Here is a 22565-nt window from a genome sequence, read left to right as displayed (position 1 = left end):
CCAGTTGAATCCAGGTGATACTAATAGCATATTAAATAAATGAAAAAATGTAACTTTTCAAAAGTTTATTTTAAAGTACGAAAATACAATTTTAATTTGTGACGGTATGTTTAAGAACGTTTCCGTCCCAACTGCAGGTATACAAGTCATCGTTAGGACTCCAAGCTGCGTCTCTGGCGAACTCGGAATGTTCAGAGTTCTCATATAATAACTTAAAACTTGAATTGTCTACATACTCGAACACTTTGATCATATTTGAATCACCGACGACAGCTATATATTTTAGCCTGAAAAAGCATCAAATTAATCATTACGTTGACTATAAAAATGATATAAAACCAAAGTATACCTTTCATTATATACTATTCTATGAATAGGATAATCTAATGTTAAAGCACAGGCACCATCGCCACTCTGAGATATATTGTGTAATAATATTTCACCGCTTTCGTAACCGGAAACAAAAATATTTTCCGATAACCAACAAACACTTCTAGCTCCGCACTGCATATTAGATAAAACTGAAAGTAAAATATAAATTAAATATATGCAAAAACATAAATTATTATAAATATAATATATTACGTCGAGCTTTTTTCATGAGGCACCGCGTGTCCCACAGTGCTACTATTCCGTCTAAGCCGGCCGACAAGAATATGTCACTTTTAACTTTATTGCAATTTACGTCGACAACGATGTGGGTATGTGCAGGACGGATTGTTTCCAACGAAACCAAGGACATATCCCAAATCTAAAAACATACAAATTAAATCAGTTATAAAATAATTTTTAAACAACAAATTTGTCACAAAGATTAAATAATTCGATTTATATAAAAAATGTTTCCATATGTGATCTCGTATTTTATAAATTGTAATTTCTTTTTTCGTTAACCTGTTTTGGCAAATTGACAATATAAAAAGAAAGATCGCTGATGAACTGTCAAACTACCGTATGTTTCAAAATTGCATTCAACTATGTTTTTACACTAACGTTTAGTTTTTTACCTGTTTTGGGTGAAAGGGTCGAGAAATGTCATATATCCTGTGCCGTTGGATTATAACGATAAAACCCCCGGTGTGATTCGCATAATGTCGTTGGACCTCTAAAAATTCATATTAACTGCAAATCGTTTATTAAAAATCGTAATTTTGTAACTGTTTCGTTTAATTGCCATAACAAAATAAATTATGCGATGTAAGAAACAAATAAAAATTTAATTTGAGTCATTTCTAATACGTTTTACTGTTATTTGTTAAGGTGATCAGATTTTAAAAATATCAAATAAAAAAAATTGTTTGAGGAGGACAAACGAGCACAAAGGAGAACAATCCTTCTTAAAGAACAACATTTATACACCTTATATTTATGCCAATTTTAAGAGCGAGACAAAACTTTAACGACTGAGGGCAGTGTTAGAAAAGGCTCGTATTTTTTGCGTCAGAATTTATATTAAAAGGTCAGAATAAATATTAAATGGTCAGAATTTATATTAAATGGTATGAATTATTTTGATAAATGGTCATAATTATTTTTTCAGTTGGCCATAGTGTTATCATATTATTGATATCAACGCAGAAGATAGGTACAACTGGTCAATCTGTCATTCACATATCAACAGTTCGGACGCACCAACGTGGAATCAACAGCTCTCGTCAACAACACTAACTTCAGACCTTCGCTACGACCCTCAACGCTCTTCAACTGAAGTATCAATGACATGGACCCCACAAGGGGGGCTGGCAAAACATTAGCCTCGGGTTCCAAAAACACCCGACACCGATCAATTTTCTTAAATTATTTTTACTCCCTTTGTTACGAGATCGATTAGTTTTGTTAGTTTGTCTTCATAATTGTCGGTGATACCTGCTCTGACCGAAGTTCGTAGAATTCGTTCGTCGCAATCTAAGAAAGGCATTTGTTTTTAGAGTATCGTAAATATTTTTACACTTATCATAAAAACAGATGTGCATTCCATTTTGTGAAGATTTTATTTCAAAAACTGAGAAGCAAAATGTTCCCGGGAAGCCGCCGCACACTTCCCCGCTTACATTTACATTCATGTGTGGCCACCATGGCCTCTTCCAAACATTAGCAAGACAGAACATCCACATTGATGCTACGTTTATTTTCAATATGGCTACCATGGCCTCCACCGAACATATCCAAACACGAAAATTTAAAACTTTATTATTTTAATCAAACTCATCGGAATATTTATGTATATATATATAAACCAAAAAAAACTGTATAATATTTTGAAGCATATAGGTTAGAAAAAAATCATAATTGGATAAAAATATTTATTTTCAAATTATGAAACTAAAAACAAAATAAAAATTTTGATTTTTTTTGGTAACAATTTTTGGTAACCGAAATTATACATATAGTAATAATACAATTTCAAAATAAAAATATAAGAAAAAAGCATATAAGCACAATAAAAATTGAATGAATAACATTTTACAAATTACATACATACATAGAATTATTATTTTTCTACATTTTTTATGGTCGACATTGAAACAGGGTACGCAATAATGCGGATTGCCTTTGCATCTCCCATAATAAGTAGTTACCCATTTTGTACGATTTTTAGAATATTTTCATCCATTAATTCTCACATTTAGTTTATAGAATCTTGAATTTACAACAGCTGTATTCAATAGCAGTTTGATTGCAATTTTCCGGTACCATTTAACCATTTTTCGTAAAGGAGTACAATATGCAGCCATTTGATCCGATAAGTCTACTAACGATTTGCCTCTATTATATTCATCTACCATTTTTGGCATTTGTTTTATTATTCCTCTTCTAGTTTTTACATCACAGTATTCGTGTGTGTACTTGGTGGAAAGAAGCATGACATCTCTGGTATCTTTCCATTTTACTATGTTAGTTCCTCTTTTATTTTGTTTAGCAGCAATTTCTCCTTTTTTCAATTGAGCATTTGCGACATCTTTTAGAATACCTTTTCGATTGGATCGTAGAGTTCCCAATAAATGTGAGTCTTCTGATAATAATTTATTTGCTAGATCAATACTAGTGTACCAGTTGTCTGTGCATATAGTATGACCTTTTTTTAATAATGGTTGACACAGTTCTATCACTACATTTGTAGGTACAGAACCAACAATATTCAACTGTTTGCCTGTACATATTTTCAGGCTGTATGTATATCCCGAGGACGTACATAATTTGAATATCTTAATTCCATAATTGTGTCTTTTTTGCTTCATATATTGCCTGAAACCTATTCGTCCACAAAAAGGAACCTAACTTTCGTTGATGCAAACAGTTTTGTGAGGGTCATAGTGTTTTTTAAAATTATTGTCAACCAGACTGGATATTTTCCACAGCCGGTTTTCTGAATCGGAAGTGTTGTTGTCTGTGAAATGAAGCATTTTTTAAAATATCTCAAAGCGATTTCTGCTCATCACGCTTAGCGGAAATGTTTGCCAAAATGGAATTTCTTGACTCCAATATAGTTGAATGTTGGGTAGTTTTACTAGTCCCATAAAAATAATGAGACCTAAAAATCTCTTAATTTCATCTTTATTGGTATCAGTCCAGGCATGTAGTCGACTTGAAGGTGTTTGAGTTTTTCCTCTAATTACCTGGTGGGCATATCGATTTGTTGCGACAGCAATATTTTCAAGAAGATCATCCGTCACCAGCAACATGTAAAAGTCATGCGGTTTTCCACAAGCCAGAATTCCAGAAGTATCACTTTTCACACCCTTTGAACTCTCAAATGATTTGTTGCTGTCTGCATCCGGTAACAATTGACGACGACGAATGATATTTGGCCTGCCTATCTGCACTTGAAAATTTTTCATCTGACATATTATATCAATTATCTGCCATTTTTTGGGGTAAAACTAAAATAAAAAATATTAAAATAAGTAAATATACCAATATATACTGAATTATATATCAAATAAATAATATAAAATATAAATAAAAACCGGATATCGAACTTGAAATAAGGATGTTAATTATTTTGATATCTCGTAATTCTTAGACTCTTCTTTCTTCTTATCTGCTACAGCCTTTGTGATGCAATAACACTTGTTTGGAATATACACGTATATATCCCTTAAAAATGTGTAGGGTGGGTGTTACTTTGAAAAGTATTTTGAAGACGTTTCTTTCCATTGGAACACAACTAAAATGACAACGCCCAAAAATAAAATAGAAAGCTATGGGTTTCTTTTGTCTATCAAAAAATAGCATAAAAAATGTAACGTTTATTGGTCATGGTATCTCTGTATTTGAAAAAAATATGTGTAATCCACTTAAAAGGTACGGGCACCATAGTCAGCAACTGTTGATAGATTGATGAAAGGCCTAACATAGTTTTATCGTGCAGTAGTAAAACACTGGTAAATATTAGAGGGCGCCATGGTGGCCACTAATGGCGGACACTTATTCGAGAGCCGTGGTGGCCATGGATGGCGGACACAGCCAATAATACATTACGCTTGCATTTTTCAACCACTAATTATTTATATGATTTATTATTATATATGCAATATCCAGTCAAAATTCGTTTTGGCCTAGACAGTATTTTTCAAAATTTTGATTGGCAGTTAAGGTTGAACAAAAATATTTTTTTATATCAAATAAAAGAAAATAGTATTACTATTTAGTTTACAAAAAATCAGCATTTTAGTAAGAGGGGACCCGATTCAGAATGTGGGGGCCATGATTGCTGTATACGTGACCTTAGATATTCTCTCATCCTGGACATGGGAATCATTCATGGGGTGTTCACTGTTCAGAACAATGCTCACGAGCGAGATATTTTAAGATATTTCTAAAATAAATGATCGTCCTATATTTTTATCCTGACCATATGCTATTTTTATAGTAACCATTTGATATTTATTTTGACCCTGAATAATATAATTAATTGTTGTTGGCTTTTAATAAAATTCTGACCCAAAGTTGATTTAAATTCTATCTATTTTGTTGCCGTTAGAAAAAAGGTCCATAGGTAAGAAGCAACTTTCCTAATATTAGATGACGCTGATGTGTTGAAAATGAACATATTAAATACGCCAATAAGTGTATATAATTAAAATCACCATATAAACTGAGTTATCTTATCTTTATGAAAAACATGAATTAAACAATTGATCACCTTTATGCATTCATCAGCACTACCGGATACGATTCGATCGCCTCCTGGGAATATATCTACAGTATATATAGCATCATCATGCTCGACGGCGCTGCAACTGATTGTCCAAGCGTCGCTCGTGTCTCCCGGCTTGGCGGCTCCGCTGTATGACAAATTTTTCGCATAAATACTGATTTCGCCCCCATCGTCTACGACGACAACCTGAAAACGATCGTTTATTAACATTAACGTTTATAACACAACTTATATAGGAATACAAAAAAAATCATACTTTTTGAGAATCGTTAAAAAATTGAGCGTCCGGTATACCGTTGTCGAGTACAATATCGGGGTATTTACATTTCTTGTCTCTTTTCACCAATATTTCCTCGGGACTGTTAACAATTTCAACCACTGAATTCCAAACTCTACCCGTCATCTCCGATCTACCGAGAAACGTCGTCCCATCTGTAATTGAGATTTTTGCCAATTACCCACTGAAAATATAGGTAGTACTGCAATGTTGAAAGTTGATTATTTACCTGGCGCTATGTCCAAAACGTCCGAATTCAAGAACGAATTAGCCACGATGTGATTGCGATACAAATCAGCGTTCAGATAAGGCTGGGGTAAAACTTCCACTCCCGGTTGTTGAACGCTCATGGTTTCCATCGTATTTATGCAAAATTTATATATCAACCTACGAGAATACAAGCATAACCTCAAACTTCACGTCTGCTACCGCGGATGCTTGTTTATATATTTGGCCAAAACGCGTCGTATCGCGATCACGCTGTCAAAAAAGTATGCCATCTTAAATATATTTCATATTTAAATATATATCTACTGCAAAAATACTTATCTTGTGGGGCTTTTTATTTTTAACACGTGAATAGAGACGATAGTAAGCTTTTGCTTACATAGGGTGAAAAAACACTGAACATATCAAAGGAGGACATTAAAAAATGGTCATATCGGACATTTTGTACGGATATTCAACGCTCCGAGCTTTAAAAAAAGGAATTTTTGCCGAGGAAGACAAAAAAGGACAAAAAAATACAGGTTGTTTGTTTACAATGGGAAAAAACAATACATATATTAAAATTAAAAGATACAACCAAACCAGCTCTTCGTAGCTGACATTAATATGGAATGCCAACATTTTAAGGAGCTGGATGGCATTAGCTACAATCGAGTTGGCTAGTGCGGACGTCCTGGTTATCTCGCCCATACACGTACAAGCGAATCCGCGCGAGATAAAAGATAATATACTCACCCATCTCTCTCTTGAAAAATTATCTGACAAAGCGGTATAGCACAAAGATGTAAAAGGTGGTAAAAATCGAAAGGCAAGCATGGTAACTTTTGGATATTTCTGATACATAGTGCATCAGAATTGAGACAGTATTTTTTCAACAAATATGCTGCGAGCTAAGGAGGAGCATGGAGGTCCAATAATTAATATTGTACTTCATCGAAAATACTGAATACACATAGTGGACTTCATACCAGTGCAGCTTTTTTCATACCAGTTCAGTTTTCAAACTCGTATATTTAAAAAAAAGAGCCTCGAGATTAGCATTCATGTTTTTACACAGTTCTTTAAATAGACGGGTGCTAAGAGCTCCAGATTTGTGTAATCTACAATTTTGATCAGCGAGATATGTGTTTGTTAGATTATAAATTAGGATGCTATTTAAACTTCAAGACAATGACTAAAAATGAATACTATTACGTTAAAAAACGATATTTTTTAGTTTACGTAAGTTGAAACCCCGTAATTTAGAGAAATTATTTTGTTATTCAAGAATTTCAAATTATAGATCTTAATTCAAGAATTCTATGAACAAAAATTCGAGTGCTGCTGCCGAAGCTCGAGCCCGCAACCTCAGAGTTACTAGTCTGAGACGTTACGGACTACGCTATTCCGTCATTATGTATGTTTATGTATAGAGAGAACCTCCACTTAATCTCAAAGATAATTTCGAGATATTTAGTGGGAGCTTCTCGGGCCAAAACGTTCACATTAATATCGTAGGAGCATTTTGATGACGAATGAGATCGTAAAAATGGCATTTTCTTACACTAATCAGCAAACGGGTTATGTAAACCCATCTCCATAAAGAATCTAAACCACTCCGTAGTAAGAAAAAATCGCAATAGATCAAATATACTTAAGCAATTTATAAGAAAACTCAAATTTGTTAATGCTAAGATGAATTATACCACTCGATTGAACCACTGCAGTAATATTTTCATTAAAAAGTTGCCATTGAAATATGCTAGTGAACGGTGGACGAGGCACCGCCGGTCGTTGCCTTCCCGTCAAGGTTCAGTAAAAAAAACTTCTGTCCTCCACCGCCGTCACGTCAGTGTTACTAGAGTACCAAGTTTTGAATATAAATAAAGAATAAATAAATATATAAATAGGTTACTATAGTATAATTGTCAAGTTCTTTATAAAGTCATAAAATTTGGATTTAAAAAGTTATCACTGAATTCAAAAACTTTTCCTCAATAGTAGAAAATGCAAGGACTCTCCTACTTAGTGAAGAATAATTGCCTCTCGGACTGCTCAAAAACGAGAATAGGTATTTGATCTTTTGTTTGGACTATTTTTTAATTAAGATATACACAATTCCTCTTTAGAATAAGTGTATTTTAGCAAACGGATGGTAATTAGACACAGATTTGGCCGCTTCAGTATTATTTATTAAAGTGTATACAATTTAGTTACACGTTGGAAATTAAATATGCTGATAAGAGAGATCGGCGGGTGAGGTCCCGCCGGTTGTCGTCTTATCATGGAGGTAGTTGTGTGGCGCCCTACGCTGCCATCAGGTTAGGATTACCAGAGTGCCGCCTAAATTTGGACGTAACAAATAAATAGGCCCCCGCGGTACATTTCACTTTTTATTATCGAAATTACTTTGTGAATATATGTTAAATATATTACGATTATATACTGTCTACGTAATGTTAATATTAAAAACAAGAAGTAGATCATGCAAAATGATATCCAATATGACTTTTATTCACATTATTGTCTATTTGTTTGTTATTTGCACAATCGATTTTAAATCGTACAGAATAAAAATCGATTTTGATTTTCATCAGAATCGGTGGCTGGCAACATTGAGGAGGAATGTCATTAACTGAATGTCGTTTCTTCTGCGGCTCGTCTCATTTTATCGCAATGTATATACGCATACAGTTCGCGGTTAGCGGCGTCGCATTGGAATAAATTGCGACGATTGTAATTCGACTCAGAGCAGTATCTGGCCCAGACCTTTCGGGGACCGCCCCGAACTACTATTAGGTATAAAACAATTTGCTTAACGGACGGAAGGTTAAACTGACGAATTTGAAATTATTTCGTGTTTAATTGTACGTGTTGATTTTTCTGACATTTCTTAACAAATATACCTATTGCAGAGAGACGTCGACTAAATGTTTATCTACATCACTGCCATTGTTTTATAATATCCCGGTAAAGCTTGATCCGCCATCTTGTTTTAAAATTGCGACTTTTTAAAACAATGAATAAATCATTACTAAAAAAAGGAAAATTGTTTTATAATAAAATAAAATATTTTCTGCAGTCTTAATCATATCGAGAAAAATATTAATAATTTTATGGCCACAATGTCAGCAAGCACAAATTACGAAAAAAGATTTAATAAAAAATCCACTGAACGATAAGCATCGCATATATCGTGCGTAATATAAGTAAAAGTATTGTTTAATATTTTTGCGAGTCGTAGTTGACGCCGATCATTTTTACGCGTAATCTTGTGTCGTCGTGAGCTTTTTATCGCTGAAATGCACCACCTCGACGTTTTTAATATTTATAGAACTTAGCGTCAATCTGTATCGTCTTAATCGCTATACAACTTTGGTCTAAATCATGATCAACATTTTGTATTTTTAGACCAAATTTAAAAAAGTATAGTATTATTTTAATAACTTTGCTAAATTTAAAAGAATTTATTTTATATTTAATAAATATACAATTTTGATTGTTTTATTTGAAGATTTTTTTTATACAGATTTTTTGCCATTCGAGGCTTTTATCGTACATTTTTAATTTAGAGAGATTATTATTAGCATAGGCGTGTTTTCTTCTGCGATTAAACATTACAGCGACACTTTTGTTGGGATTTGCTGTTATTAGGCACTTATCGAACCACTTTTGAATATTGTTGAGTTTGTTTTGAAGATGAATTATTGCACGATGGGGGTTTTTAGAAGAGCATAAAATGGTGGTATCATTCGCGAATAGGGCAGTAATTACTTTTTTATATGGCTTGGAGGAAAAGTCGCTAGTAAAAATTGTTAATAATAATGGACCCAAAATTGATCTCTGCGGAATGCCTGCCAGAATAGGTCTCGGACTCGATGGATGGTTTTTCAATTAAAAAAAAAATTTTTTTTTTTATTAAACACATATTTCAATACATTAAATTGAACATGAACCAAATTTACATTAGTTAAAAATATAAATTCAATTTAAATTTGGGGGGAAAATTGATTGAAATAAACGACAACTTTGATAGCTGTTTAAGCTAGATTTACCACTTTTATTTAAAAAAAATATTTGTCCCCTTTTTGTATTTAACGAAATTAAAATAAAATGAATTCACACACACACACACATATTTAATTACTCTTTTCCAATAAGCACATTATATTCCTGTAATTTTAATGTTTAATTTTTAATATATTTTTTGGTTAACGTCCAGATGGCGCTGGCGTCGTTATATCATCTATTCGGGACTAGTGGTAGTTTCACAATATGTCAAAGTCGAGCGGCTTTTGTGCTTTTGACATTTTGACGCTGAATTTTGAGGACAAAGGTGTCATCGGTTAGGTTATGAGATATAAAATATATCAGTCATTGTTATGAATAACCTCTGATGCGACATACTAATTTTTATTTTACTATTTCAGGTTCAGAGTTTCGACGAATGCGTAGAATCATAGTCCGCCGAGCGCCACACATTACTTTATAACGCACTGCTTAAATATTACGCTCAAGTGAGACCCTTTCCATCGTTTATAATTTTTCACCCTTTTTTCACATTCAAATTGTTTACAACAAACAATATAATGTTTAGAAAAAAATACCATAGATTTACCTTTTATATATAATATTTAAGCCTATTTTATAATCATATACTTCACATGCATTACATTTTTAAATACATTGTCACATAAAAATATTTAAATAAATAATATCATTTAAATTATCTTCAAAGATATTTCTGTACAAACATTGTACGATGGATGATTTTCAAAATAAAAAAAATGCTTAAGTGAATTAAATTACTAGGTGTGTATTAATATGTATTTATTTTTAATTGAAAAGAAACTACATTCGGCTAAAGCCATAATTAGTAATGCAATTACTAAATTTTGTTATGCTTCAGAAATATTGTTTTTAATGATTAATTTCCTTAAACAATTCCGTTCCATCAATATCACCTTATAAATATAAATGTAAATCTTGACATTTAAATAATTAATTGGTCGAATTAGCAATTTTATTCATATCTATAAAAACCAAATTAGTCTTAGTGACTCATATACAGAAAACCCCCATATAGCGAAGATTTTATTTTATTTAAATATATATATATTTCTTTTTTACCGCCTTGAACATTTTTCCGGCCCGCAAGGTTCATCACACTTACAAAATATATTTATATTATAATGGTCAAAGTAGTGAAAACCAATGTATTAAAAAAAACATTATTTGTGCATCCATGTATTCAAAAATTAACTGTCGAAATTATGAGAAAAAATTAACTTTGATTTTAAAATAATAATCTTGCAAATATATGACAGATATTGCCTGTTTTATTCATGAGTTCGCAGAATAATTAAATTATATTCTGCGAACTCATGATTAACCAGTTTATTCACAGGAAAAAACCCCTTTTTGTTCCCAGGAGAAAACTGGATTTTTCGGGTGAGAATAAACAGCAATAGGAAAATTATCTATAGTGTATCTAAATTTAATATGAGGATATATAATTTTATAAGAGGCCCGCGGAGTTATGATGCATTTCCAAAGTGGCCCGCAAGATCATTTGGGTTGGCCACCCTTGCTCTAAATGAAGATTTGAACTCCACCCTTATATCTAATTAATTGAATCAAAAAATCCTTGATTTTGCCTTTTTAAAACCTTCACTTCTGTATATATTAAAGAAATCATTTAAATGTTGCATAGCCAAAACTATGTGCATTTTTGGACTTTGCTTACGATATTTACCTTTGATAATAAATCATATCAAAGAAGAAGACCAATAATCAATTCAAATTCATTGAGTTTTTGCTATAAAGACAAAATTTCACCCTTTAGTGTACTGTTGGATAAAATGGTGGCAATTTCGTTTAAAGTAAATCTGATAAGTAGACGAGTGCGCTTCGACTTTATCTCTGCCACTCATGATGGATTCAAAAAATATTTTTTTTTATATGATATACGAATTTATTATACTTAAAATGATTTTTACCATCAGGTTTTTTCAATTCTTAACAATTAAATATAATTTTGCACATTTATCTATTGTAAAATTGACTAAAAAAAAATACTTATTGCTTCTTTTACTTGTAGGATGTCAAGCGATATAAACGAACCGTCGCCAGCAATATCCGTTATCGAAATTATCGATTCAGATGACGATGAGCCCATAATTGAATACCCCAATTCGTTCAAAAGGCCGAGTCTTAGAAGAAATATCATAGCCCACAAGTGCGACTATTGTGAAGCTTCGTTCATAACCAGCATTTCGGCTAGGACGCATATGTACATTTGTGGTATGTACTATACATAATTTTACTCATCTACATATAAGGTTTTGTTCTCCTTTTCCCTCCTTGAACAAAAATGTCCAAGCATCCCTAAATGAACAAAAATTTCCGAAATGAACTTTTTTTAAATCCCGTACCAATTTCTCCTCAAACAAAAATTTCCGTGATGACCTTTTTTTACTTCCTCTAGCAAAAATTTTCAAGATGGCCCTTTTATTTTTAGTGTTCTTTGATATTTTAAAAATCTGGTCTCCTTAATAATTATAATTTTGTTTAGTTTCGCTTTAGGACCCTGTTCTTTAATACCCCATCTATCTCACCCCATATAATTGTTTATTAAATTAAATGCTATTCATTATGTATTAATAATATTCAAACTTTATTTAGTTTGTAACTCTTAGATACATTTCTAGTTTATGTGTGCATTCAAAATCTAATATAATTATTTCATTGAAACTGTGTGCCGAGTAATTTCGCTCGGGAATTACAGAGCAGATAATTTTTCGCCGACAGGTAGGTTGCGGACCCACGATTAAATAAATCGACACCAAGTTTAGATTATATATTTATTAAGTCGAGAACGTAAACAGGATTATTCCGAGAATTAATAATAATATTGATCAGGCTTCCCAACCTTATATTAGTTGCGATCTACTTATCTTTTAAAAATCATCGCAATCTAGCAATATGCAAGGGTTAACATTTCAGTAAATAAAATTAACAATTAAAAAAAATAGAAACGGTAAACATTACATTAGATAAAATATTATTAATGAAATTGTTGATCTGCCCAGATTTGCCAATATTTTTAAAATCAGGATTATACGATGAAAGAAATAATCGTAAACATTGGTCAATATGTTCATCGCTCAAATAATTTCGTATATACGATTTTATAATGTCAGAAAATGCAGATTCAGCCAAATATGTGGGGCCAAAATATGACATTCATTTTTATACCGCATTCGTAAGGATTAGGTTTTATCTTTAATGTATGTCTAAATACAATCTTTGGATTTTAAATATTATTTATATTATATAAATCAATCTAAAGTTTAATTATTTCCAATTCTGGTTCAGTTTGATTTGTTTTAATCAAAGGCTTGTATGTCATGCAGTCCAAAGGCATCTATATCATGCCGAATATATTTATATTTTCTGAAGCCATTTTAAAGGATCTAATTGTGGCGACCACACAGATAGGTCCACATTTAAAAGAGCCATTGTCTCATTGTTAATGACTGACCAAAAACGTTCATTCATTAACAATGAGACAAATATCATGGCACAAGAGGGATTTCTTTTGACCACACAACACGAGTCGTTAAGAGAATCCCTTTGTGACAAAACAGACGCCATAAATCACCACACCCGTGATTGTTTTCCGAAGAATTCGAAAGACTGTGTACCAGCAAAAAGTCGTTTTCGAAAATGCACATTCGATTTCTCTAGTTCTACGAAGCGACTGCAGCAATTGGTCAGCAAGCGTGCAACCCCTAAAGAATGTAAGCCCAGACTTCGATGAGGAGAGGGCAGACAGGCAGAGAGCCAGCGACACAGACAGTCGGAGACAGCAGAGAGAGAGAGACGATCTACCAACAGCCATCCAGAAGAACCAGCCACGTGCCCTCACCGACAGATCAGAAGATCACTCCTGGAACTCCCGAACCACCAGCTGCACGAAGAATCACACCTGACACTCGCCGCACGCAGCCACAAGAGCCCGGAGGATCATCTACGGGCATCACCACCTGCGCCACCTTCACCGCAGTTGGGAGAAACGTCACGCCGTTAATCGTCCATTGTCACATGTAAATATAACTAATAAAAAGTCTACTAGGATTCACATAAGAGTATCAATGGCCGCGAGGTCAACTACCCCTAGGGCTACGCCCCCTAAATTATGATAAAAATTAATGACAGAACGTCGTGTCTGTTCTAAGTTACCAGCGAACAAATACGCAATTAGTTTCAGACTGGATAACAACTACGACACACAGCGCCACTAATTAGGTGAATGACGGTATTCAAAGATCCGATGTGGATTATGCACAAGTGCATATCTATATTCCCTTTATATCCGGGATACATCAGCACAATGAATACTCTGTTTGTGTTTCAGATGTTTTTAGGTTACATTTGTTAAAATAAATACATTTCATTTTTTATTTCAATACCACAATCGACTGGTATATAACAAGTCATTTATATCATTCTTTACGACTAAATATAACACATATTTAACTCACGAATTCATTAACTATAAACTGTCATTATTTTTTTCTATATTAACCCATTAACGCCCAAAAGAAAACTACATTTGAAACAAATTTTTAATTGTTATTTATTACAACATACTTAGCAAAGAAAAATATTGGGAAAAAAAATTAAGATAAATACATATAACTTAGAAAATAAATGGGTGTACACAGCTGTGTACAGTGGGCGGTTTAGGAGTGAAACTGTCCAAAGCCTGGTCGCTCAACATATAACGTTTTGCGGTAACACATAACGTGACAAATAACACAACGCAATGGTATTTCGATGCATTCGGGGTTATGACCGTTGTTTTTTCGCTCTAGTCCAAGTATTGTTAATGGTGTCGTATGACTTTTCGTTTTCTGAATAATAATTGCTCCATATAAGTCACCTGTCCAGTCTTGCTGAGTAAAAGATGCAGTCGATAAGCATTAAAAATGGCTATATTCAGTAAGTTGGTAAAGATTACCCACCATTATTTTTTTCCTTTTATAGACACCCGGTAAATCTGATGGAATGATCCATTTGGTCGACACCACCCATTCCTCTGTTGTAATTTATGAACAGTCTTATGACATTGAATTCCACCTTTTGCTTTAAAACCTTGCACCATCTTTTCACTTCCCAGAAGCTCCATACTGTCAAAATTGGTTCCCATTGTATTATAACATTTGGGACAATCGACATCTTTGCCTGCAGAGATTTTACGACTCTCGCGCTAATAGGATCAGCAGAAATTTCTGTAGATTTCACGCAATAAACATCAAATGCGTAGCAGTAGCCGTCTGAACTTGTTGCAGCCCAATTCCGATAACGGAACCGCTCAGGTTTTCCCATAATGAATTTTTTGGTTGAATGACGGCCAAATTATTTAATCATAGACTCATCCACAGGCAAATTTTCATGAAAAACTCCCCACTGGAACGAGTTTCTTTAAATGAGATTGCACAACGGTCTCACTTTGAACATTTTATACAATTGGTTGACTGTCAGATGCCCATTGTACATGCTTGTGTACAGGGCACTAAAGTATGACCTAGCACACGGTAATTGAAAAATATTGCCATACTAATAGTATTTCACGTTATAGTAGAGTCTAAATATACATAATAATAGAAAATAAGTTAAAATATTTAATTATTTATAATAAAAAACGATTAAAACATCTTACCTAAATAATCTTGTTTCAAATCCGTATTATGATGATAAACCAATGACATTTATTTACGCATTATTGCCAAATTATATTTTTTTGTAGTTCACTATAGTTTCGAAATATGTTAGTAATTACTTCCTTAATAATTATAGAAAGAAAACAACAAATCACGTTTCGAACAGGTGTACACAAGCGTGTACGAAGGGCGGTAATGGGTTAAGTCAAACGAAATGTTTTATTAAAAATAATTTCAATACTTCGTGGTTTGTTTCATTAGATCTAGCCCAAAATAAAAATTTAAGCCAACTCATTTCTCAGGGAAAAATAGGGAAAAGGAAAAGTGCAGACAGATACGCATCTTGTATATTGTTCCATAGTTAGTCTGCACTTCGATATTACACTATGTTTTAAAAATATAATAGCTATTATTACCGATATTACTACAGACTACTGATATGAGAGTATTGATCGAGGTATATTCAAGCCGAATTTTGGTCAATAGAAGAGCGCAAAAACAGTTATCACTTCTCAGAAGTCAAGAATTCACGTCAAAAGCAAGAAAATCGTGTCTGCGCCATCACGATTCTATTGCTTTTGACGTGGATTTTTTACTTCTGAGAAGTGATAATTGTTTTTTGCGCTCCTCTATTGGTCAAAATTCGGTTTTAATGTACTCAACATCCATGCGGAATTTGGTTTTGATGTAATCAACGTCGCTCGACTGGTTGGGCAGCCCTGATATAGATGGTAAAAAATGCATTATTATTTATGTCTCTCAGACATTTGTCAAGATTTACTCTAAAGATTGAAATATATACTTTCCATATAATTTATTCGATCTTAAAGTCATACTTGTAACTTAGATATATCGATTATTGTGATAAACGAACATTGACCTGTTGAAAAAATTCTGGAATTCCACAAGGTGGTTTCATAGGATCGACCCTGTATTTAACACTATACAGACTGCGAGGTTTCAATTTTAAAAATCACTTTTTTGTATTAAAAATCGTAATATTTTAACTTTTCAAGTAATTGCTATAAATTCAAATGTCAAGTCAATAAATACTTACATCAGGAAAGTGTAAATGAATCTTATCTTATGATTATAACGTGACAGTATCTACATCTTTGAATTTTTCTGTGCGATTTATCACACTACTATATTGTATTTTGTATACCTTTTTCGGTCCGTACATTTCTCGAGTATTTGCTATATCTGTTTCAGATAAAAAATTATCTTCATCGGTAGGCGATGTCTACATGCAGGTGTATCTGAAGCCGGAAGATCGACCGACGGCAACTATTACCAGTGTATATAACATGTTCTCAATGGTCGATTTAAACAGCGGTGATATTGTAAAACGAAAACCTACTGACATCAAAGAATATCAATGCGAAGTGTGCATGAAGCACTTCGCTAATGCTAAAGGCTTAGGAGCTCACAAAAGAGTTCACAAAAATAAGAAAAATAAAACTAAAAATGTGCCAAATATAAAAAGCGAACTTCATCCATGCTCTACGTGCAATAAAAATTGTCTTAGCGAACTGGAATTGCAAAATCACGTCCTTTCACACCCAACGGTGGCTTTAGATAATGAATCGCCTACTACTCCTGATAAAGAAAACATACGCTTAAATTACTCCAAAAGCAAATCGAAAGTCATAAACAACGACGACACTGTGAAAGAACTGGTAAAGTGCTTGTTATTTTTCTTTATTTACAACGGATCAACTTTTATTTAATGCTTAATTATTTATAGAATGTAGCTGTGAATATTCCTAGAGACTATCAGTGTCATCAATGCGGCATGACGTTCACTAGAGTAATGACGCTAGTATCTCACGAAGGAATGCATAAGGTGGGTTAACTTGAAGGTTGCCGGTATATATAAATTATTTTTTGTAATAAAAGTTTTTGATAATTATATAACAAAACTTATTAGTAATAAAACACCTAAAAATGAATACACAACTGACTGACTTAATCGTTGGTTTTGCTTATCATATAATCTAGACTTATAAAAGTTTTAATTAAAATAATGCATTTAATAGATTTTTTCAAGTTTTTCAGAAACATTATCACTTGTTTAGTCATGTATTTTTTATGTATCCATCACAATATCTATAGCATACAAACATTATTACCAGGTGACTTTGTATATATGTCTCAGTAAATATGTATTAAGTGTTATATTATACTTTCACTGGGGATTCAGTGAAATCATATCCGAATATATTTTCAGATAGATATATAAAATCAAACTTGACCTAATAAAAATTTAAAACTAACAGTAGTTTTTGAACTTTCATTAGGTTAGGTTTGGGTTTGAACAGCAAATGAACGTTTCGCAACTCAAACTGAGTTTCATAGATATTTTAGAGCAATATATAATTTCACTAGCGCCCATCATTTTCGCTAATATAAATACATAGCTACTGGCAAAAATGTATTTGGATATGATTTCACTGAAATTATATTTATACTGGTAAAAATATAACTTCACTGAAAAATATACATCAACAGTAACACATATATGAAAACTTCAAAGCAAGAACACGTTACCTAAGTTATAATATTCACTAGACGCGAAATTGTGAAAAAAATTCAACCATCCAAACTATTTACAATTTTTTTTTTGCGATTGATAAAGCGTTGGCAAAGTTTTTAGTCTATGAGTTATAAATTAACGGTGAAATCATTGAATAATACTAAGTGGGAAAACCACATAAACGCCATGAGTGCTTTGAAGACTTTATATACAAAAAATAAAATATGTAATACTTTTATTAAATTATATATTCTCCATCTTTTTCTACAATTATTCTCCACGTGTAAATAATTTTATTTTTATATCTGATTCTAATACTAAAATTCTTGATTTAATTTTCAATAAGTTATTCACTTTTGCAAATATAAGATAAAAGCGCAGACTTATGGAACAACCTGATATATACTAAAATACTCTCAATAATTATTGATACACAAAAGTATATAATATTACATGAGAGCTCATTTTAGGCATTGATATGATAGCTCATTAATTAGAAATCATTTTGGAAAAGTATATTATAAAAAAAATCTTCTAGTAAAAATTTAATGGAATAGTATTAATGAGGGCTGTGATCTTTTTTTTATTTTTTTATTTTTTTTATTAAATCTTCCGTTGTAACCTAACAGGCGTAAGTCCAATGTGTTAGAACGGGCAAATCTGTACACATTGAGTAAGTCAATCAGACATAATGAATACCTACATGTAAGTAATAACCACCAGACTGAATTATATTAATTATAAATTATTATGTGTTATACAATTTATAATCAATATATGTCACTGCAGCTGGGGCCGGTTTTTTTAATAATAGCGCATTTTTTATAAATAAAAATTCGAGTGCCGAGGCTCAAACCCGCAACCTCAGAGTTACTAGTCTGAGGCATTATGGATTACGCTATTCCGTCCTTATATCAACGAAGAAGAGTTTGAAATGAGCTTTCATGCGATATTTATATTATTAATTGATTTCTTATAATATTCCTTCTAAACAATTTTTGAGATACATCTTTGAAAAGTACTTGAAATGAGATTATATTTAATGTTTTTATCTATTAGTCCAGTCAAATAAGGACTTAACCTCGGAATGAAAGATAGTAAGCTGAAATTTTTCACAGACCTTTGTTTTAACGTTAAGGCGGACTGAAAAGGTCACAAAAATACTATAGTATCTCTTTTCACTTGTGAATTTCTTGAGTCGACGTGTTGTTCCGCAAAGCCTAAAGAAATATTACAAAACTCCATTATTTCCTCACAAATAGTGTTCGTGGCATGCATGCCATATACCCATTTACACAAAACGCTGTCTTGCGTACTTCGTTCCCGAGAAACTCCTTCTGTCTTCATGGATTCATTAGACTTCGCTTGATCACCATATCGATCCACTTCCGGAATTGAATTTATCAGTGCGTCTTTTTGTGAAGAATCTGTTTTCAAAGTTCTCAAAAGTCTTTTTATCCAATGTTTCTGTCAATTTAGTCATATCTTGATGGTATAGATGTGTCAATTTGGCATAAAGAAAGCGACCTCTTGCGTGAAAATACAGAAGCATTTTTTTCACCGCATTAGGTTATATAGCGGTATTCTATAAACGAATGCGGCCTCCCGCTCTCTGCGCAATATCTCAAAAACGGTTATTCATACGAAGAAATAAAGCTTGCCAAACTTATATGCCTGCACTACACTCTCTGTAAGTTGGCCAAGGACGGAGAATATAGTGGGTTACTTCGGTCGAGTTCGGTTCTGCCCGCTCTAAAATCTCTCGGAAGTTGTCCGAGGTTACCGAGAACGGGAGGTAAAGTGGGGGTAATTCAGTCGACTTGGCCAGCTTCGAGCGCTTCCGAACATTGTCGGCAAAAGGACCGAAGTCGAGCTGCTCTTTCGAGCGCGAGCGGTGAGATACTTCCCCTTTCGCTCTCTCGCGTGTTAAGTGACGAGAGTGAGAGAGATAATGATATGGTGTTTCGCAAACTGAGATAGAACAAGTAGCTCTGTTCAATTTCAGTATGCGCGTAGGCGTCCTAGAATAACAGATATCGTTATTATATTTTTTTTCATATAAAATTAATTAATTAAAAAATAATTAGTGGTACTTGATTTTGTCAAAAAAAATCGTTTCAAATATCCTTATGTATTTTCCTAGATCGGTTTATATAAATGTCACACCATAACGAATTCTTGTTTAGAATCGATGGCGACAAATTCTAGGATAGTCACAGATGTTGTGTTCGTATACTGAAGTATCTTTTTTATGCCTTATGGCATTTTGCGAAAGCCGACAAAGATTTTGCATAAATTGAATATTTACGACCGAAAAGTTTTCACTGATATTGTATTGGTGAGTGCCCCCATACAAACTTTTATAATTATCAGTAGCGTAATTTTAATAATATGACAATTTAAAATTTGCGATTATTTGACACTTTTACGATCGCGCTCAAATATGCCGACTGTACGTGCCAGAAGACACCGTCCGGACGTCATTCACAGCCGCCGTCCATACGGCATATGAAATTTGCGACAGTGTGGTCGCTTACTCGAAGTCGTAGATCTCGCCGACTTCAGTTGTAACTTCGGTTCGGACAACTTCCAGAGAGTGTAGTGCAGGCAATAGAAAATTTTATGCTCTACAAGTCTTGTAAAACATATAATTTGCAAAAAAAAACAAAGATTTTTGTGCTTAGCGGACACTCGATATTATGATACTTTTCAGCCCCTCTTTAAAACGTTTATGCAAAATTTCAGCTTTCTATCTTTCATTCCAAGAGCCTTTATTTCGCCTTATTTGACTGAACTATATACGTATATTATTTAGATACATTTTGGTTCAAGTATATATTTTATTTTTTTAGAACTTTTATTTTAATATCACTAACTGTTCTTATTTTACAACACACAACATTTAAAAATCTGTTCTTACGCCTTTTGTATGTTTTTTGAATTAAAATTAATTACATCTTTCTAAAACTTTCAATGTTTTTGTCCGTAGATCCAATCACACAAGAACAATCGGGATTAAATATTAATATAAGCAATTAGCATATAAGTCTAATTTATTCATGAATGTGATAATATATAAAATAGTAAATATATTGTATTTAAAAACAGCCATGAACGTATTTAGCATATATTATTTATGGTCCACATGACGTGACAAAAAATGTAATATCTCAAAGAAAATTAGAATACATGTTAAAGTAAATGTCAGTAAAATATGAGATATTAAGAAAGTGGTTTAGTGATTATTAAAATGACTCGCAGTGAATTTCATCATATTTTAATTTTTCACTTTACTATATTTTTTCTTTTTATAGTGAATTTTTTTGTCGTAATATTATATTTTACTTTACGAATATTTTCTACATTAAGTAAAATATTTTTTTTTAAAAATTTAATTTATGCAAACTTCATATACAGTGGTACCTCGGTTTTCGTCGATAATCCGTCCGAAAACAATCGTTGAAATCCAAAACTGACGAAAACCGAGGCAATTATTTGTAGTATGTATTAACATTACGAGACATGTAGTAATTGTAGTATGTATTAACACTCGCAATTAATAAAAAAAAATCACAAAAACACTAACATTGGCAAGCTAACGCCGACGAAATCCGAGGCAACCGACGAAAACCAAAACTGACGATAACCGAGATACCATTTATTATGAATTAATTATATAGTCTATTCTATTAAAATAATTATTAAAAGCAAGTAAAAGTTATTTTTGCCTATTTGCCTAATTAAAAAAATATATCTTTTTTTTAATTATGCAAATTCCAAAATAAAAACGTGACCTTATTAATAAAAATACTATAACGGCTTACTTTGTTTTAATAAATTTGATTTCGAATTATCACTATTGTAAAATGAAAAATTGATACACGATGAAATTTACTGATTAATTAAATTACTATATTGTGATTACCACTGAGGAGAATTTTACTGTGAATTAAATTTGCGTGCGTATAAAATTGAAAACACTGCAAGCGATGTAATTTTTTGTATTTTGGATATGCTTATTATGCATACATATTTTTTTATTATAGTGTGACAGTTGCACCATAGGGGGCCTACAAACAACATCGGCTATAAATGTAGTGCCATCAATACAATCTACGGAAATTTCGCCAGGTGTGCTGGATGTACTAGCAATTCAAGAAACGAACAAATTATACTCCCAGAAAAGAAAGAAGTTTAGGCCTAAATATCTCAGTGACTATTTAACCGATTCCAATGAAGGAGAATTTTGTGATTATAACTGATATATATATGTATATAGAATATTTTTATTTGAAAATATTTATTAATTAAAATTAATGTGTAATTTCTATAAAAGTTTTAAATTTTGGAATTAATTAATCCAAGAATATTAGGATATTTTTTAAGTTATAATTGACATCTGTGAATTATGCGGTGCTTTAACTCGAAATAATAACGGAGTGCTTAACTTTTTATATTTTAGAATAAATGTATTTGAATAATTGAATATGTGACGCGAATAACGTTAATCGTAAATACGTAAATAGTCAATTTTACAGGTGGTGAAAAATTAATTTACTGTTTTACATACGTTCATTTTTGAATTTTTATAATATTATATTTCACAATTTATTCATCAGAAAGTTTTTTTCATACTTAACTAGTATCTATGTAACA

General features: G+C 32.4%; 2 protein-coding genes across 9 annotated transcripts; one reads left to right on the top strand and one right to left on the bottom strand.

Moving 5' to 3' along the window:
- Positions 1–50: 50 nt before the first annotated feature.
- LOC148235487 (methylosome protein WDR77-like) lies at positions 51–5890 on the bottom strand. Its single transcript, XM_088186086.1, has 6 exons — positions 5668–5890; positions 5418–5593; positions 5147–5347; positions 586–751; positions 350–521; positions 51–287 (listed from the first exon to the last, which is right to left on the bottom strand). The coding sequence occupies exons 1-6, from the start codon at positions 5795–5797 to the stop codon at positions 92–94; spliced, it is 1041 nt and encodes a 346-aa protein (XP_088042212.1). The 5' UTR covers positions 5798–5890; the 3' UTR covers positions 51–91.
- A 2356-nt stretch (positions 5891–8246) lies between these two features.
- Positions 8247–22306, top strand: LOC148235486 (uncharacterized). 8 transcript variants are annotated; one of them, XM_088187067.1, is made up of 8 exons: positions 8247–8444; positions 9868–9990; positions 10076–10162; positions 11746–11948; positions 13395–13753; positions 16586–17052; positions 17121–17219; positions 21956–22306. In XM_088187067.1, the coding sequence occupies exons 6-8, from the start codon at positions 16621–16623 to the stop codon at positions 22169–22171; spliced, it is 747 nt and encodes a 248-aa protein (XP_088043193.1). In that variant the 5' UTR covers positions 8247–8444; positions 9868–9990; positions 10076–10162; positions 11746–11948; positions 13395–13753; positions 16586–16620; the 3' UTR covers positions 22172–22306. The 8 variants fall into 8 exon arrangements, with proteins under 8 accessions (XP_088043193.1, XP_088043192.1, XP_088043195.1 ...); XM_088187066.1 differs by having other exon boundaries at positions 9868–9995; XM_088187069.1 differs by lacking the exon at positions 21956–22306 and adding an exon at positions 20899–21479 and having other exon boundaries at positions 9868–9995.
- The last annotated feature ends 259 nt before the right edge of the window (positions 22307–22565 follow it).

This window comes from Plectrocnemia conspersa, unplaced genomic scaffold, assembly GCF_051122295.1.
Source record: "Plectrocnemia conspersa isolate PC_06_02 unplaced genomic scaffold, ASM5112229v1 ptg000005l, whole genome shotgun sequence".
Taxonomy (NCBI): Eukaryota; Metazoa; Arthropoda; class Insecta; order Trichoptera; family Polycentropodidae; genus Plectrocnemia; species Plectrocnemia conspersa.
This window is presented reverse-complemented; position numbering and strand designations above follow the sequence as displayed.

Coding starts and splice junctions, on each gene's coding strand:
- LOC148235487 (XM_088186086.1), bottom strand. CDS start 5,797: ATGGAAACCATGAGCGTTCAACAACCGGGAGTGGAAGTTTTACCCCAG. Junction 5,348..5,417: donor TTTTTAACGATTCTCAAAAA/GTATGATTTTTT, acceptor GATCGTTTTCAG/GTTGTCGTCGTAGACGATGG. Junction 752..5,146: donor GTGCTGATGAATGCATAAAG/GTGATCAATTGT, acceptor GTATGTTTTTAG/ATTTGGGATATGTCCTTGGT.
- LOC148235486 (XM_088187061.1), top strand. CDS start 11,747: ATGTCAAGCGATATAAACGAACCGTCGCCAGCAATATCCGTTATCGAA. Junction 17,053..17,120: donor ACGACACTGTGAAAGAACTG/GTAAAGTGCTTG, acceptor AATTATTTATAG/AATGTAGCTGTGAATATTCC. Junction 17,220..21,955: donor CTCACGAAGGAATGCATAAG/GTGGGTTAACTT, acceptor TTTTTATTATAG/TGTGACAGTTGCACCATAGG.